Source organism: Gambusia affinis, linkage group LG01 (genome assembly GCF_019740435.1).
Source record: "Gambusia affinis linkage group LG01, SWU_Gaff_1.0, whole genome shotgun sequence".
NCBI classification, from domain to species: Eukaryota; Metazoa; Chordata; class Actinopteri; order Cyprinodontiformes; family Poeciliidae; genus Gambusia; species Gambusia affinis.
This window is the reverse complement of record NC_057868.1, coordinates 217,965-236,699: the sequence shown is the minus strand read 5'-3', so window position 1 is coordinate 236,699 and position 18,735 is coordinate 217,965. Positions and strand designations below refer to the sequence as shown.

At 40.0% G+C, this 18,735-nt stretch overlaps 1 protein-coding gene across 1 annotated transcript in view; it reads right to left on the bottom strand.

Moving 5' to 3' along the window:
- The window catches only part of agrn (agrin), a 421,905-nt gene extending 404,250 nt beyond the window's left edge, over positions 1–17,655 (bottom strand). Inside the window, exons 1-2 of the mRNA XM_044128298.1 lie at positions 17,117–17,655; positions 13,000–13,261 (exon numbers count right to left, since the gene is read on the bottom strand). Coding sequence (XP_043984233.1) covers positions 13,000–13,261; positions 17,117–17,320 — 466 coding nt within the window. The 5' untranslated portion in view covers positions 17,321–17,655. The remainder of the gene's footprint in view (positions 1–12,999; positions 13,262–17,116) is intronic.
- Positions 17,656–18,735: the final 1,080 nt, after the last annotated feature.

The window sequence follows — 18,735 nt, the reverse complement described above, 5'->3', positions numbered from 1 at the left end:
CAAATATACTCCCTATTTAGTACACACACACACACACCACACATCTGTGTAGATAAAAATCCCCCTGCAGTCTTCAAAGATGAGCCTTTTTGAACTTTGGAGAACATTTCAGCAGTTTCTCTGTTGATCTAAGACAAAGCAAGAGCAAATATTTGAAGACATGCAGCAAAAGAGAAGACTTATTTTTACAAAGCACACAGCTCACATGCTGAATCATGTCTGCTCTTGATGAATAAAGATTAACTAATGACCTCAAGTTAACAACTGCAGCTCATGCACATGGAGACATGAATGCAGGAACTGGTTTGTAACCTGAACCCTGAGACCACATTTCTGTATCTAACCAAGGTTTTAAATGAGTCACAATATAAAAAGTAGCACAAACCTTGTGTCCTGACGTACTATCATATAAAAATGACAGTTAAAAAACACAAAACCGTTATGTTGTACCAAACATTTTGCACTTGAGAAGATATAGATGTGAAAAATTACCAGGGCCGGCCTTAGCCTCCAGGGTGCCCTAAGCAAAATTTGGTTTTGGGGCTCAATGTGACCAGAGGAAATCAACAGTTAGAATATTAGATCTTATTGCATCTCTAATGGTGCTGTTTACATTATATCCTATGCATGTATAACATAGGATACATTTATCGGCCAATCTGGGCACCGATTTCCTTAATTTTGGGGGATCGTGATCGGCTGATACTTACATGTGAAGCCCATCTTATCTCCTGATCTTATTTTTGTCAGCAAAGGTTTAAAAATCAGCCTCTGTCCTCTTCTGCTCTGCAGTGAAAGGTTTGACTGACAGACTAGCCCACCAAGTTATATCTGTACATTTACAGTTAACAATATTCACCCCACTGTTGCCAACTCAATGACTTTCTTGCTATATGTAGCGACATTTCAGACACAATCAAAATCGACAGGTCAGGCTTTTTAAAGATCGGTAACCAGGGATTGGCCAGAAAACTGCAATCGGTGCAACTCTACACACATATTCATGACATTCTATGATTAAATTCAATTCTCATGAGTGTAACTCCAATAGCTAAAAATTTAATTTACACCCAGGAGAGTTTTTGTCCCCTGAGAATGTGGCCCAGTACCAGTACTGGGTTGATTGTGAGCCTTCAAATGATTAACAGAAGTTACACATACCTTATAAGTTAATGTAAAAATATTGTTTGTTTTAGGCACATAAATGATCAGCAGCAAACAACATATCACCAACTACAGGAGCCATGTAGCCTGATGTAAAACATTTTGCTAGACCATATCAAATATTGAGAAATTTTATTTACTATTATAAAAAGTTACCAAACACGCTGTTTTGAAGACAAAGAAGCTCAGAAATATGCAGAGCCAACCATCAGAATCAACTAATTTCAAGATAAAACTCAGCTTCACACAAAGATGCTAGCATAAATGTTTGACTGTTGAACTGAACCGTTCAAGGTTGCTATAAAGCTAATTTTCTATGAGCAGCTTCACAAATCTCTTTTATAAACATCTAATTTCAATATCTAATCTCTTTTTATCTTGGTTTTTTCTACTCTTCCTCTTTTCTTTCTCCCTGAAGGATAAGTCCTTTCTGAGACGTTGTTTTGCTAATTATCTTCTACCAGAGCTTTGGAGCTTTGGATGCGCTCTGCACGCTGCACTGCAGCTCAAATTACCGGCGAAGCATGCATGACCTACCTTGGCCACCACAGGGCCCCCAAGTTTGTTTTTTTTTCTTTTTGTCCATAAAATAAAGATTTCTACACACATCCTCAAATATATATTATTATAAAAACAAATGACTCCATGATGAAATTGTGTGAAATCATTACTAAAGAAGTAAAACAAAACAAACAAACAAAAAAAATAATCAGCTCCACTGCTTAGTTTGCTATTGCCTTGGACCGGCCCTGAAAGTGTCCATTTGCATCAGATCCAGATTGACAGATTTGGAACATTTTTGAACTTCTGGGCACGTTGGATACTCCAGGATAAAACAGAATATTTACATCTTATCTTCAAAGCCATTTATAGACAATATTACATAAAATGTTCAACCATTGATCTTTCTGAGGATTTATCATGATGTCACTTATGGGGCGCACTAGTTTGGAACAGGGAGTGTGTGTTGGGATGAAGGCAGAGGCATAGAATGTTTTACAGGAACTGAATGGATTACCATTTTCGCCATGTGATCAAGGTACTTAATCACATGCAACACTAACCAAACATTTTGTCTGCATCAATGAAGAATCACTCAGCTCAAGATGCTGGATGCTTGAAAGTGAAATGGACGACATAATCTACTTTCTGATTATTAATCATTTAAATACTTGTGGTCACTTCTCAAAGAGCATTAAAATGTAATTCCAGACAATTGATTGATCCTTAAATATGAAAAAAAAAATTATCAGTAAAGTGACTGGACTGCAGAAGTGACTAGTGCAGTTATCTCTGCACTAGTCCACACACTTGTGTCATGTTCTGCGTTTTCCTGTGTGTTTATTTTGAGTTTCCTGTGTGTCTGAGTCTCCGTGTTGTCCTGTCTCCCTTTGATTAGTTCCCAGGTGTGTCTCGTTCCCTGATTACCCTCTGTGTATTTAGTGTCACCTGTGTCTCTGTGTCTTTGTCGGGTCCTACGTCTTCTTACGTCTAGGTAACGTCTGTACGTCTGTTGTCCTTCGTTTATCCAGTTGCTACCGGTGCTGAGCCCTGGATTTTGCTCTGCCGTGCTGCCTGGGTTTTGGACTGTATTTCGGACATTATCACCATTAAACATTTTCATTTGCACTTTCATCTGGGTCTAGCGTCTGCCTCACCACCTCACTACACCGCATTATATGACAACTTGATCCAAGCACTATTCAAATCAGAAGGACATCAACAGCACACCTTAAACATATGACAAAACTTTATATTACACAAAATTCATAATATTCCATGGATGTGAAATGGGAGAAAATAATATACAGTATAAATTGCACTGATCTCGGATAACAATATGACAATATCCGAGGGAATTTCAAATTCATCTCAGGGAACTCACAGCTCCCCTGCAACTGTTAATATGATTACAATTTTAATATATAAAGTTTATTTTCTTAATGTATTTTTGAAAGGAAACAAACAGAAAAACACTTGGGAAGAACGTTGAATTATGTCAGACTGTATGAAGCACACCTGGTTGTTAAGAGTTTGACGGTTGCACAGGGCTTTGGATTCCAGCCTAATTACAGGCCGAAGAAAATAAACTGAAGAAAGAGACATAACAGCAGTAAGAACACAGAAAAACAGGAACATGAGTTGGACCATAATAGACATGAAATCAAACATTAAAGGAAGGAGAGGTGCTAACAGGAACTAGATCTGACATGAAACAGAGACACGTGTTTAGGTCATCACCATCAGGATCAGTTACCAGAACTGAAGATGATAAATGAAAGCAGGAAGCAACACAAACAGATGATGATAAACACAGCAGGAAATGTAAAGGACAAGTCACAAGAGAGAACGAAGTCTTTATCCTTGGTTTACTTTGACAGCGTTTGGATGGACAAGGAAATGAAGGGAGAGCAGGAAGTAGCTCAGACAGAGCTGCTGTCCAAGGACCAAAAAAAAACAAAAACACAGGAAAAACTTTGCATGGTTTGTTTTGTGAACTGTCAAAAATCTCCTCTGCTTCCTGCCTGTTCTACACGGAGAAAGACTTTACATCCCAACTGGCTGAGAGTAAACCATAAAAACAAGCTAATTTATCATAAATTTTGTATTTTATATTCTCAATACAATTTTTATTTTTTATTTTATCAAGATGTACATCCAGAACACGTCATCCCAAAGTAAAATATGGTGCTGGTGGTATGATGCTGCGGGAGAAGCTGGTGAAAAACTTGTTGTAGATGAGAAATATAGTACAAGTTTGTTGCAAAGTAGGTTTTCACCTTTTATGTTAGTAAATCTTAGAGAGTTTTCACAGCTGATAGTCCAGTAGACTCAATTTGATTGGGGGAATTGCACAAAAATCCGTGAGGGACGACGGAGTCCCTGCTTGAAATTCCGTGAAAGAGGTGTACGGAGCCTCATGCTGGAAGCCTGTTGAAAGGCTATTTACATCGTTTTAAACTGCGTTATTGTGAGAGTGAGTGGGAATAAAATACCAATAGGTATTTCGTTTCATAAAACTCAGTAGGAGTGTAACCGGTAAACCTTTTATGGATGCAAAAGCAAGAACCCCCCACTTGATGACTTTGTGTTTCTGTGTTTGATATGATGTAAAGCACTTTGAAAAGCCTTGATGCTGAAATGTGCTATACAAATAAAACTTGATTTGATTTGAATGCCATGCGTACTGCTGCGGAAAAATAGTCTGCTGTTGGACATCTATGTTTGATGTCCAAGTTAAACTTCTGTAAACTATTTATATGGAAAATGTCCTTTAACTATGTCGTCCCTGATGTAGTTAGCAAACACAAACTTCCGGAACAAATATAGATTTTCCTCTGCCATTTTCTCTTGATGTGAGAAGCTCTGGAGTTACAGCTGAGCTGACCTAAATACAAACCAACCAAATACTCCAGAGCAGGGGTCTCAAACTCCAGTCCTCGAGGGCCGCAGTCCTGCAACTTTTAGATGTGCCTCTGCTGCACCACCTGAATAGAATAATTAAGGCTCTGGAGAACTGGTCTACACAAGGTGGAGGTAATTAAGCCACCTTGTGTTTTGTATCTGTGGCACATCTAAAAAGTGCAGGACTGCGGCCCTCGAGGACTGGAGTTTGAGACCCCTGCTCCAGAGTCTCCTCCAAAGCCCTCTCTCTAAACCTGTCTCTAAAAACATTGCAACAGCTAGCCGCTGCGCTCGCCATAGCAGCAGCTTGCTCCAGAACTGAACATCGGGAATTCTGTCACAGTTCCAGTTCCTGGAGGGAGCCTAGTTCTCATTCAGGCCTCTGAGCCTCTTCAAGCTCTTTATGTTAGACAGAAGAGACATGTTTCCGGGTCAGCGTCCATCCAAGGCCTAGCTCAGAACCTGCTGTGTCACTTTTTAATTTCCTGACCTAAATTAAATGGAAGCTTAACTGGGACTTTGACACGGCTGATATCTGCTTTTCCAAGTCCCATTTGTTTGACTGTCATCTTAATCTGTCCCAGGGGCGCCAGCAGAAATCCCATGACAAAAAAATAAAATTAGGCCCCAACTTAGCAGTTGCTCTTACAATTTCGTGAGTCTATCTCACCCACCAAAACCGTCAGAATTTCAAAGGCCTTGCTTTCTTTGGTCCAATACTAATGCTAGCATAATATTCACTGCTAGTGAATTTTACATGCAACAGTCCACATTCTGCATGCAAATAGGTTGCTTAAAATTTTTTCTTATTAGTTTTACCTTATTGAAATGCTTCTCCCCACTAGAAACAGTCACAGGCAATGCAACGTGCAAAATATACATGAAGCAATCCAGCAACTCCATGGCATTTTGTTCCAACTGCAGTATATAACTTAAATAAAAATATGTTTTTTCCACATCAGTTAAACCTGTCACCATGTCATGACAGTTTGCTATAAAACAAATAATCTGTGAAAAGATCAATCTCCTTCACCTCCTCCCTGAGCTGCTGCTGCTGTCTAAAGAAATGCACCGTTCTGACCAAAAACAACCAATCAGAACCAGGAGGAGGGTCTTAGTGCTGTCAATCATCCTCATTCACTCACTGCTAGAGGAGCTAATGGAGGATTTTATAAAGATTGTTTTAATTTCTGTGAGTAATAAATAGTTTTTGCTGTGTAACTGTAAAAAGAGTAAAGAGACAGGAAAAATCCCTGGAATGATGTCAACTATCTTGTCACTGTGTTGCTCACGTTTTTCTCTGGGACAGGGTGAGGGATTATGCTGGTTTCAGGACCAGAGCTGTTGCTGACTGATTCATCTGTTAAGTGTGGTAGGAGAAGTTAAATATATGAATATGTTGTTAATTTCTTTCCTTCATTTATTAAATGCTAATGAAATGGAGGAAAACAGTAGTATGTAGCTAAGCTAACTGTGCTAAATGGTTGATAATCTCACACAGTCTACCCACCTCTCTCTGAGAAAAACTGGGCTCTTTATTGACATTCTTGTGTTTTTTTCCCTTTCTCATTTTGTAAACCTAACTTTATTGTTTTCCTAAGTAGCACAATAACTGTCACAGTCGTTCTTGTCTTCCACTGACTGCTGCTGAACATCGTCACCATGAAGCTAAGCAGGAACGAACCATTTCATGCAGGGGGTGTTCAGTGCAAATATGGCTGTGTGCTTTTTGGTCTGGGAGTGGTAAACATTTAATTTTTACTGCTAAAACTATCCTAAAAACACTGTATGATTAATTTTGTAATTGACAGAGACCCCAATGTTTTTCTATTTTAATAAGAAAATAAAATATTTTTTTGTGGGAGGGCCCCGTCGGTCAAGGGCCCTTGAACTGTCCAAACTTTTATATATAAGGGTTAGGGTTATGATTGGACAGATCAGGGCTGCTGTGCATATATGAACCTGCTGTGTCACTTTTTAATGTCCTGACCTAAACAGGAGATGAATGATCACATATACATGAGCATGTATATGTGATCTGCACCATATATACATTACGCCCCTGATCTGTCCAATCATTTTGAATACATGACTTGGTCAATAACTGAAATTTTTTACATCAAGCAATAATCTATTCAGAGCAGAGGCAGATTACTGGAAGATCAGACATTCAAAATTGATTTTTCTGTCATTAAAAGCATGATAATTAAGGAGTGAATTCAGGTTCATGCTGAGTGTGACAATCAACAAGTTTGAGTTTCTCTTAAGATTCAAACTAGAAGGTAAAGAAGATGATGGGGAAAAGTCATCTTTACAAAAAGATAAATGCTTGTCATGTTAGCATCCTTAACTTTTCCTTAATCAGATTTTTAAAGTTTGGACCATTTTAAAGTGTAAATACAAAGTTTCAATATGAACATATTGCAAATGTTTCTAAAGTAAAACCTGGACAACTGAATCTGACAGAGTAAAAGAAAAAAAAGGAACAAACATTTACTACTCATTTACTACTCAGATATTTTTACAATGATTGAACTTTAAGACCGGCAATAATCCACAAACAGGCAGGGTGGATGGACAAACAGACAGATGGTTTTATTGGCATTCAGATGAAGGCCTGGATTACCTGGGGACAAACGGACAGGTGGGTTTGGATGAGAGGATGTAGGACAAAGTCTGGAACTCCACATCTTCTTCCAAACTCTTGTTTTTCCAAACTTATCTAAACAGGTAAACGGTTTAAAGCTAATTCTGGACTTTTCCACACTGCTCCTCTTTGTGTCTTCATGATACACCTGTTCCTCTTTCTCATAATGATGTGAATTTCATCAGACGTGATTTCCCATTTCTTCATGGGTCAAAGGCTGAGAAGTTTTGAAACCATTCCCTCAGCCAAATGCCAAGGCTTCATTATAGAAAGTTGGAGAGGTAGAGCATTACAATAATTTATAATTGTTGGGGCGTGCTGTGGTGGCGCAGGGGATTAGCACGCCCCACACTTGGAGGCCCTAGTCCTCGATGCGGACGTAGCGGGTTCGACTCCCAGTCCCAATGACCCTTACCACAGGTCTTCCCCCCTCTCCTCACCCTGCCTACTGTCACAAAAAATATGAGCCACCAGCGCCCCAAAAACTCTTCAGAAAAAAAAAGTGTAATTGTTCTATTTTGCGTCATTGCTTCTTGCCAAAAAACAAATCACAGATCTAATTTAGAGATCAATAATCAGTTCTTGTTGTAAAAAAAACAATAGAAAAGAAAGTAAGCATACGTTTTGCTTCTGATTTACTTCTGGACAAATTTAATTTCATGGTCCTTGTTACTATGCACACTGCTGAAGCACATGACAGACGTGTTCCCACACGAGAGATGCAAGCATCCTAGCAGTGTGCTGCTCAATCACCACCATCTGTGACCCTTATCGCCAGCAGAGATTCATCCTGATCCTGCTGGGATGGAAGCCAGGCCCAGCAGACTGCGGTTAAGTGGTCCATTCCTGCCTTACTCTCTTCCATCTTTCATGGCTTTTTCATTTCAGAGTCCTTTATTACCATGCCAAGCGGGGATCAGCACTTCCACATTTTTAATTAAAATCGAAAACCTGCAATAACGCTGGAAACTCCAAGGTTTCGCTGGCAAATGGGTCCAGCGCTTTTGTTTTTGTCTTTAAGCCGCTGTTACTTGTTTCATCAAAGCCTTCCATCAGTTCTGTTCACTTCAGCGAGTAAAACGTCCTGACATAATCCAAACAGGATGTACAGATTTATAGAGGACACGCCTTCATTTATAGTGAATGAACTCTTTGGCCTTAATCCGTTCAAAGAGGCTGAGAAGAATCCCAATCCTTCAAAAGTCCCTCGTCTGACTTCCCATGACTCCCCAAAGACAAAAGGCTGCTTGTGTGGACATGGACTGGAAGAAGAACCCCAGTGCTTTACTTCAGTCAACAGGGCGCGGCCGTATAGAGTTATCACACACTTTCCAGAGCACAATAAAATGAATTCCAGCTATCCGTCTGGAATTACCCCGAAAAGCTGTGCGTTTCCCTACCAGAAAAATTAGGGGGTTGTTGAGTTTCCCGGCGCAGCGGTAAAAGTTTAATCTATCTGCAGAGTTTCCCCTGTAAGATGAAATCATGAGCAGGTGGCAGAGGAGGGTAATATTTTAATTAGAAGGCTGTAAAACCTGCAGCAGCTTTTCCCAGAGCGTTTTAAAGCAGAAGCAGAAATAAAACGAAGGAAATCATAAAATTTGGAATAAAACTTTATCTATGGGGAAGATGTGCTGCAGTGATGTCCCAATCAAGTCTGAATCTTACAATCTGAGGATGTTTTTAATTCAACAAGCTGCAGAAAAACTGGCATGTTTGCTATGAAAGATTGCAGAGAGAACTAATCCTAAACATCTTGTTATCATTCTATCATTATCTCTTCACATATCAAGAAGGTAAAGGAGGGAGGGAGGCAGGTTAGGAATCCAGGCCTCCTCCTTCCACAAACAGTAAGGGGGGGAAAAGCTCAAAGTTCTCAGCAACTCATTCACTGAGAAGCAATGGAGCAGGAGAGAGAGGAGGGACGGCTGAAACAGTCATCCCACATCCCACCCACCCTGGGAAGCATTCCACTCTTCTGTCTGCTCACCGTCATTAAGCAAGACCACCTGCTGCTACACCAGAACCCCCATCAGGTTCTCCAGAAGCCCAGTTAACCCATCAGCAGCCAGCCGTTGCACCGCTGTACCCACGTATCATATGGAGTCAAAAGAAAAACTCCTTCATAACGACACTATGGGATTTAAATAGACACAACACAAAAAGGACAAAGAAACAATCTCTGACGCAGCTGTGGAAAGACTCTACATAGGAGATTAAAAAAAAAGAGAAACAGAAGGGGAGGAGGGATGGAGCCTGGAGGAAGAAACAGTGCTTTGTTCCTGTTCTCCGTCAGGGCCTCCGGGGGAAAGACTCTGACATCAAGTTATCAAGAGCTGAAACAAAAACAGCTGATAAACAGAGCAAGACAGATACCATTTCCCTGCGGCTCAACGCTTCTCCATCAAGGTGCTTCCTCTCTCCTAAAGGAGAGTCCCACCTCTTCTCTTTGCTGATGACAAATTGGAATGAAATGTTAATAAATAGAAGAAATGTTGTTGTTTTTCTATTGGGAGTTCATCTACCCTTAAATAAAAAAACAGCTTCAGGTGTATAGATCATCAGTTTTCAGATGGTAAGACCAAAGAGAAGATCTTTGTCTTTTAACCCAGAGCAATAACCACAGTAACATCAGCATCATTAATATCCATCCATCTTTTATCATCTGCCCTTATCCCTAGTGAGGTCATGAGGGCTGCTCATGCATAATCATACTTGCAAATTTTAAAGTAAATCCTTAGTAGGACTTTAGAACTACTAACTTACAATCCTGTAGCTGCTAGCAGTGTTGCAATACTAATGCTGTCTTGTGCATTAACTCAGTCAGCGTTTATAATAATTTTTCTAAAATGAAAATAAGCAGTAAAAATTTTAAATTGTGTCTGAATCCTCACAAAGCTTTTAGAGTAAAGGCATTTGGAGCTGCTAGTTTTCTGATGTCCTTCAGCAGCGAGAGAATCTACAGTGCTGATGCTAGTTCTTACATGAACAAACTATATACAACAAATATCTTCCTGAATCAGTCTCACATGGCAAAAATTAATAAACTGAGCATAAAACATGTTTACCCTTTTCAAGTGATGAAATAAGTGGATCTTTAAACTGTTACGTTTCTGCAAGGTTCACCTACCTGTGATTATTGATGTAAGTTGATTTTGTATATTAGCACACTTAAAACAATTATTATCTATGTGAACTGTTCTCACATGGCAAAATGAAATAACTAATTACAAATATCCTGACAACTTTCAAAATTCCTTGACAGGATATTAAATCACCTAATTTGCTAACTTCCTGCAGCAGCTCATATACTGCAGCTCTACCTCTAACCTGTCCAGAAACACACTCAATAGTATAATTATCTCCCTAAAACTGTCATCAGAAAACAAAAATCTAAAAATTGGCACAAACAATCCTACAATTCCTATGGGAATGTGGAACTGCTAAATAACAACGGAGATAGCTGTGCTACAGTCCTAACGTCATAATGCACAGAAACAATCACTACTAATTCTCATTCACCATCACAAATGAGCCAAAATCTGTAAATTACACTTAAATGTCCCTTCAATCTTTGAAGCAACCACCTAATGTGAATTTGTAGTTACTATTTTACTATCCTATAGTTAGCAGTGGTGCAGTGCTAATGTTTGCATACAGAAATTCTCAATAAAATTATTATGTCTCTGAATGGTTCCCACATGGTAAAAATAGTCAAATTAAGCGTGAATAATTCTTCATATGAAGAAGTAATTTCTTTACACTAGTTCTTAAATTGTATGTTTTCTTTTCCAGTAGCTCCTTCTTATGATTCTAGCCTGAAAGTAAAACAGCAAAAAAATAAAAGATTGGGTTTGACCTGTTGTAAACTCTAGTTTATGGAGCTATATATATATATATATATACATGTATATATATATATATATATATATATATATATATATATATATATATATATATATAAATAAACAAATCTAAAATATGATCCCTGAAGGCAATCATCTTCATGCACCCCTGGTCCAAACTAACAAATATGCCCCTCCAAAACAAACATCCCTCTTCACACTCCATGAGTTCACATGTTCAAACAAAAAAACACTTGTTTTCCTTCTTTTTTTTTTTTACTTTTCATCACTTGTCTTGTTTTCCTCCATGCAACTGTCCCCTACTCAAGGCTTTCAGTAGCAAAGGCGCTCTCACAAAGCCTTTTTTCTTCCACCTCAGACAATCCACCTCCCCATCTATACTCTGCCAGGCATTCCTGAGTCTATCCTAGCTATCGAAAATGTCAAGAATGAGGAGAAAAGCAGAGGAGGGTGGCAATGAGCACTGCGGCAGGTAGAGTCTTGTCCCGCTGTGCACACTTCCCACAGTCTCTGGGGTTAGTACATGCATGGAACGGATGGGATATCACTTGACTCCCTTAATTAAAACTCTTCACTTGAACAAGCCTCAGAGCTCATTCTCTGGATGAAGGCATTTGAGCTAATTATCAGGCCAGTTTCATTCCAAAAAACAACAAAATGGAGAAGTTATGAAGGGGACAGAAATGAGAAGTATCCTTAGATATGAGGAGCTCCACAGAAAAGCTTTGATCTTTTCACACACTGCTGTTTAAACTCAAGTACAGTTTGATCACTTTTTAAATTATTCATCTGACAGTAATCCTTCAACTGGTAATATGACCAAGTATGCAAAGCAAATGCTTGTGGAACACTAAAACAGAAACAGCACGTTCTACACAGATTTCTTTCCTCTCTGGGAGTCTGAGAAGAAAAAGAAGAAAAGGGGAGTAGAAAGACCAAGCAGACCAACAGTAACCAACAGTAGAAAGTTTTATGTGTGTGCCAAGTGCAACTTACTGCAAACAAGTTCTATCCATTGGAACATTGAGCCACTCAGAGTTGGGAGGTGATTCATGCTCTGCATCGCCTCATCACCCCCTGCCCCTACCCCACTCCCCTGATCCCAATTGGTGACTTACATTCAAACTCTGAACTGCTGTGAAGCTTGTCCAGCAGCCCAAACCAGCGAAACAGCAGCAGGTTCCCTGCTCACCGGTATGGGGCCACTTCCCACTAAAGTCTGGTAGTTTCATTCTGTGCTCAGATTTATTAGTTCCAGCTGCACTGTTTTTCTTATAAGAGTCTGACAAATTAGTTCTGAACTGAGAAGAGGAGATCAAACTGTAACAGTCGCTAATTAACTTGTGTCCTGCTGAAAGCAATGTAGTAAATACCCTCCAAAAACCCCACAGTCGTATGTGGTCGTCATTTAACCACCAATTTAGGGCTTTCTTTTGACTCCTTGTCCTTTTTATGAAGTGCTTTGCAATGAAGTTAAAATCAAGAAGCTTGGAAAGAAACTATGCATGAACTTGAAGTTCCTAAAATCCTTCGTGTGTGTTTGTAAAAGTAAAGGAGTTCAGACTTAATAAAGCAGCAAGGGTTGAAAGTTTCTCTAACAAATGAACTCATGATCCTACAACTTGTTTATCAGTCAACCTTCCTCAAGGCTTCATTGACAGGTTGGCACCACACCACAGAAACAAAACCTCTAAAATGACTCAGCTGGTCTTGTTTCATGAGGTTTGGGGAAACTTTACCACTGTGAGCCTGAGGCTGTGTCATTGTAGCAGCCACCTGCAACTGAAATCCTGTCTGTCTTTGGAAAACAGAACGCTTTGGCACACTGTAAGCCAGCACATGCTCAATGCTCTGGAGATGTACCCCAACATCTACAGGAAGCTAAAACTTTCCAGGTTGGATGTACCGGTTCCTCACCTTCAACACAATGTTCCACTTCCTCCAGGTTGCGAAGAGTAATCCTCATCAGGCTCGAGTTGAGCATCAGTTTATTCTTGTGGTCCGGCCCCATTGTCTCCGGGGTGAGGTTGAGAAAAAATATGCGGGTGTCGCCTGTGGCAACCTGGTTGTCACAGATGCGAGGATTGCCAAACCCACCGATCGTCACCTTGTTGCCACCGTCCAGCAGGATCACCCGGTTGATGCTGGACTTTCCTTTTAAGTAGCGCCAAACTCTGACCTTTAGAAATGGAGGGAAGAAAACCACGAATGGCATTTGTTTTACACAGTATTATAATAGAAATTTTTTTAAAAACTACTACAACCTGCTTGCATAGGTGTTCACACCATAAGCTAGTGCTTTGCTGGAATGTCTTCTGATTGAATTTCTTTGGTTTGTCTGGAAGCATCCCACATCTTTACTTAAAATTATTGGTCTCGCAAAGTTATCAAAATGTATTAACATTAAAGACATCTCTTTTCCATTTTACATCTTCAGGTGTGCTTTCATTACAATGGGGTATTACAAAATTAAAGATCCTGTTGATTCTTTAAGACATGAGGACTGTTGGTAAGGATTATATTATGCATTGCAGCTTTTCTTTCTGTTCTTGACAAATAAATACAGGGGATATTTGTCTAATATAGAAAAAAAACAGTGTTGGGCACAAATCCCTTCAGCTCCTTCAGATGCAACAAAACTATTTTAACAATTCATGTTAAAATAAAGTCGCTTTAAAAAACATAACAGAGGTTTAAATCTGTTAATGTTCCTATTCTCCACTCTGTGACTATAGAGTATGATGAACAATACAGTCACAAACTCAAATCACTATCACTGGTTCTGATATACACTGAAAAAAATGAACTTAGGGGGTTATCACATTAACAAAAGAATATCATGTACTTTTAACTAAATAATTTCATGTTTCAAACAAAAACGTGATACAATCATGTTGGATATACAAGAAATTCAACAACTTCACGTTTATGAAATTTAATCATGTTGAGATAACAGGATTCATTAGTCAGACTGATCTTGTGCTGAAGCCGAGAGAGATCACAGGATATCATGCGAGTTCACGCGAGACAATCGATTTTGTCTCAACTTGAATAACGTATTCAAGTTGAGATAACGTGATTCAATTTAGTCAGATTCATTTCCCTCTGAAGAGGGTCTAGCGAGATCAGGGGATCACGAGAGATTATGGGACATAACTGTTTTGTGCCTGGGAAAACTTCAAAGCAGTTTTAGTTACACATTAAACTATAGATATTTGTTTTTCTCTTAAATGCACTGTAACAGTGCATTTAAGAACTGTAAAAAAAGTCTTTGACTTTTTTTAAAAAATGTCTTTGAATTAACGTAATTAAATTATGGAAAGGATTTCTACACGATTAAATAGTTTTCTTTCAGCATGAAGCATGTTTGTTGAGCTAACTTAATTTTCATGAGTTGGATCAACTTAATAAGTAGTGTGAAGGTATCACTGTAACATAAGTTGGTTTCTCCAGCATGTTGTGGTGGCGCAGGGGTTTAGCACACTACACGTTTGGAGGCCTTAGTCCTCAATGCAGACGTCACTGGTTCGACTCCCGGTCCTGGCAACCTTTGCTGCATGTCCTCACCCTGTCTGCCTACTGTCTTAAAAAAATACGAGCCACTAGCGCCGCAAAAACTCTTTGGAGAAAAAAATGGAAGAAAAAAAAAGTTGGTTTCAACTAAATTGCCATTAATCTTAGTCAATAAATAATTTGGTCCAAAGAATTACAAATTCATTGGGCTGGCTCTTTTAAATTACATTGGGTCCAACTATAGTAAATGAGTTGAATCAACCTTAATAAATTAAATTCATTAAGAAAAATTATGGTTATTCCAATTTAATTGGAATAACCATATTAAATTAAGTTGCGTCAACACTTAATAGCCTAACCATAATAAATTAAGTTGACCTAACACATTTGCTTTAAATATGAGTAATAGAATCACATGGTGCTGAAATAAAGCAAAGTAATCAGGTGGAAAACCTTTCAATGATTTTTTTTATGTTCATCCAAAGAGTTATTTTTTTCAGTGTACATATATACTATATAAATATACTGGGCTGGAGTATTTTAACCTTTAAAAGCTTTCAAACTAGCTAATGCAGGTTTTTTAACATCACACTTATTTTAAGTGGGGTATTTACACATAAAGCAGCAAGTTTCATCTTTCATGTCATTATCAAACTTTTACCTAAAAAAAAAAAAAAAAAAGTAGGGCTTTTTCTTTTGTTTCTTCAGTGACAGAATCTCATCCAGATCCAGACCTTCTATCTCAGAAAGCAAATTCATGTTTAATGCTGACTCACTGGAAGATTTTGTGTTACATATTAGCCATCTTTTCTCACTTCAGCATTTGGAAGAGGGTTTCTGTTACTAGATAAGCTGCTGTGCCTCTAATCTGCCCCATTCACTGGTCGGATGGAAGGGAAGCTGGGCGGAAAAAAAAGAGAGGAGCAAACGAGCTGACCAAACACAACTTGTTTATTTTTCACAGATTGTAGACTGGCCCACCACGAGTCAGATATGGTGCAAAAGTTAGTTGCACAATGAACAAGCAAAGGAAGGAAGACACAGGATGGTGGGGAGGAAGGCTGTAGTTCCTGGCTAAAAGTTTAGATTTTTACAGATTCAAATAACTGTAAAGCAATTTCTGCTTTTGACGCTGCAATAGTTGTTTGCCATCACTCCAATATATCTCTGTCCTACTTGTCATATCAATATGGGCAATATTGCTGTGGGAAAGTCACAAAGATGGAAAACAAAGATAAAAGCAACAAAAGCTTAATATCATTATAATTATTGATATTAAACATTAATACTGAAATGTTACATGTTTTCCACAAATTGCACGGCCCTCAGTTTGCAGAACTCACTCTGACAGACGGCCCAGAAATAAAGCAGAACCAGCAAAGCTTCAGGTCCTGGTATTGGGTGAATCTCATGCTGATCAGGCAGAACATTCTAAAGATCTGCTGAACACTGCGTTAGTTTTACCATCAAAACACCCAACACCTGCTGAGGTTTGGACTCCATTAAAGCTTCAATGATATGGTGTGATATCTGGTACCAGTAACATAAAGTCCAGTAAAGTTAGGGTTCCTTCAATCAAATTGGTTGTCTGATAAATGACTGGATTGGGATCTGGGCAACTTCAAGGAAAAGGAAACTCGTCAATCTCATTGAGCTTCTCATCGTGTGTACTAACCCTTTTCTACCAGAACTTGAACTGCTTTCTCCAGGATCCTGACCTTCAGTAACTCCTCTGTAGGATCTAATAACATGAAGCCAGTCTTCGCTCTCAAGTGCATCAGTGAGCCATGAACTTGTTCCCTGTTCACCAGTGACACTGACCAGTGCAGAACAGCTACTCCCTGCAGGAGCTGCAATGTTGGAGCTGCATCACAACTTGGCCATTGTTTTGTCAAACTCACTCATGTTTTCAAACACATTAACTATGCTCCATCGGTAAACATAATCATTGCAAAGTAACTTTTCCTCCTAAATGTGAGCCTCTGTGGGAACTTGGAGAGAACTTTCACCACATTCCCTCCCTGAAGGCATTGCTGCTTCTTTCGGAAGTCACAGATATCTGGTCTGTGGTGCGATTTGTCAGCACCGCCAAAGAATAAATCAACACTCAGGATATTATCACTGCGGCAACAGTTAAGAGACAGGTTGCATATTTCCAGTTATTACGGCGGTAATGAGAGTTTCCTAGTCGGGAAGCATGAAGCTTCTTGCTGCAGTGTGCTCTGGATGATGGTATGCTCTGTTAGGCCTGCTTGTTAGCTGTGCAAATGCTGAGTGGATATGTAAAGAAACGCATGAAGTGACTGTATTCCTGAAGGCAAAGTGGATTTCTTGCCAGTGGGCGGGTAGCCGCAGACAAGGTGTTTCTCAGGGAAGCTTCAAATGAATTGGGACAAAAACTATGCGGGCATTCATGGGACTTCTGTAAAGTCCAGAAAGCCACTGGGCAGCTGCCTGAATGCAGCACTGCGAATCCCTTCACAAGATAACGTCTTTCCTAACCTCACTGTCAGACACTTACCTTGCAGTAATAGGTCTTATGCACAGGGTCCATGTTGAATATTTCGTCCACGGTTCCGGTTAGGACCACGTTGGCTTCCTCCTCCCGGTCCTCCAGGTTTTTCTCCGGACAACTGGCGGCGCAGGGCGGCCACAGGGGAGCCAGGACCAGCCCCGCGAGGAGCAGCGCCGCCCGGCCGGCCCAGAGTGTCCGCTGCGAAGCCATGACCGCCGCTCGGATGGACCCGGAAAAAAGTTTACTTTTCTCTGCTTAAATTGAACCCTGAGCCGACCGGTGTATACAGACACCAACTCCACAAGTATTTCTTGGGCTGTTTTCTTCTTCTATGTTGCACCGAGTCCTCTCCGCTACTTCCCAGCGGTTTGAGCTGCTTCTCTTTCACCTTGCAGGGCTCGTCGCATCTGCAGCCGGGTTCAAAATTCCTCTCTGCCGCCGCCGGCTTGGAGTCCAGGAGGAAGGGCCAGGGATCTCTCTCTCTCTCTCTTTCCCTCTCTCTCTCTCTCCAATCTGAATTGCTGATCCCAGAAGTGAGGTGTGTGATGATGGTGACGGGCTGCACGCCGGGATGCCTGCCGAAGGTAGCTGTCCAACGCCGCCCCCCGTCGGACAGACAGTGTCTTTACCCCCGGTCCGATCAGTGACCCCCCACTGGCATGTCCGCCACCTCCTGCAGGTGGATGCACTTTTTGTGTTCGGAAATTCTTTAAACTTCCCGAAGCAAACAGTTTTATTTACCTGAATACTTTGATTTATGTGCCTGTCAGTCATTTCTTGTACCCTGGGTCAGACTTCACAGACAGATTACAGGGGCAGCAGGCCAGGAGCCCCAAAATTTTTTATTTATTTAACAAATTAATGTACTTTATATGAAAGTCATAGGCCAATATCATGTAAGTTGTATTAATCAAAATTCAAATATTTGAAAATTATGAAGTTGTAGATTATTTCTGTGGGAACATGGAGTTATTGGCTAGAACAGTGTTTCCCAATTCCAGTCCTCGGGGCCCCCTGCCTGCACGTTGTAGATGTGCCTCTATACCAGAACAGCTGATTCAAATGATTGCATGACATCTTCTGCAGCCACCAAGTCCTGCAGGAGCCTGTTAATCACCCAAAGATTCAATCCAGGCGTGTGGCAGAAGGGAAACACCTAAAACATGCAGTTAGGGGGTCCTGAGGACTGGAATTGGGAAACACTGGACTAGAAGATGCATTAACTGTGTAGGTATGAACTGTCTTCATCAGTTCATACCTACAACTACCTAATTATGTACTGTAATTTGGATTTGTAGAATAATTTTTCTTCTTACGGTTACTTCCCATCATTCTGCTCGACAGCACAATAAAACTACTGACTTGCTCTTATGACTTTTGATTTTATTGTACCAATCCAAGATTATTGCTGGCCCCACGTGGCTCCCCTTTGGCCCCCATGCATCCCCAATCTGACCCCCATCCAGGGACCTATCTTAAAGAGACCCCTGATCTGGAACTATAATCTTTCTATGGTGCGTGATTTACAGTCCATCAGTAAAAGGTAATTTTAGTCCCTTCCTTAAAGACAGGTGTTCACAAATAAAGCTAAATTAGTAATATATTGAAATACTGTTATTAATACA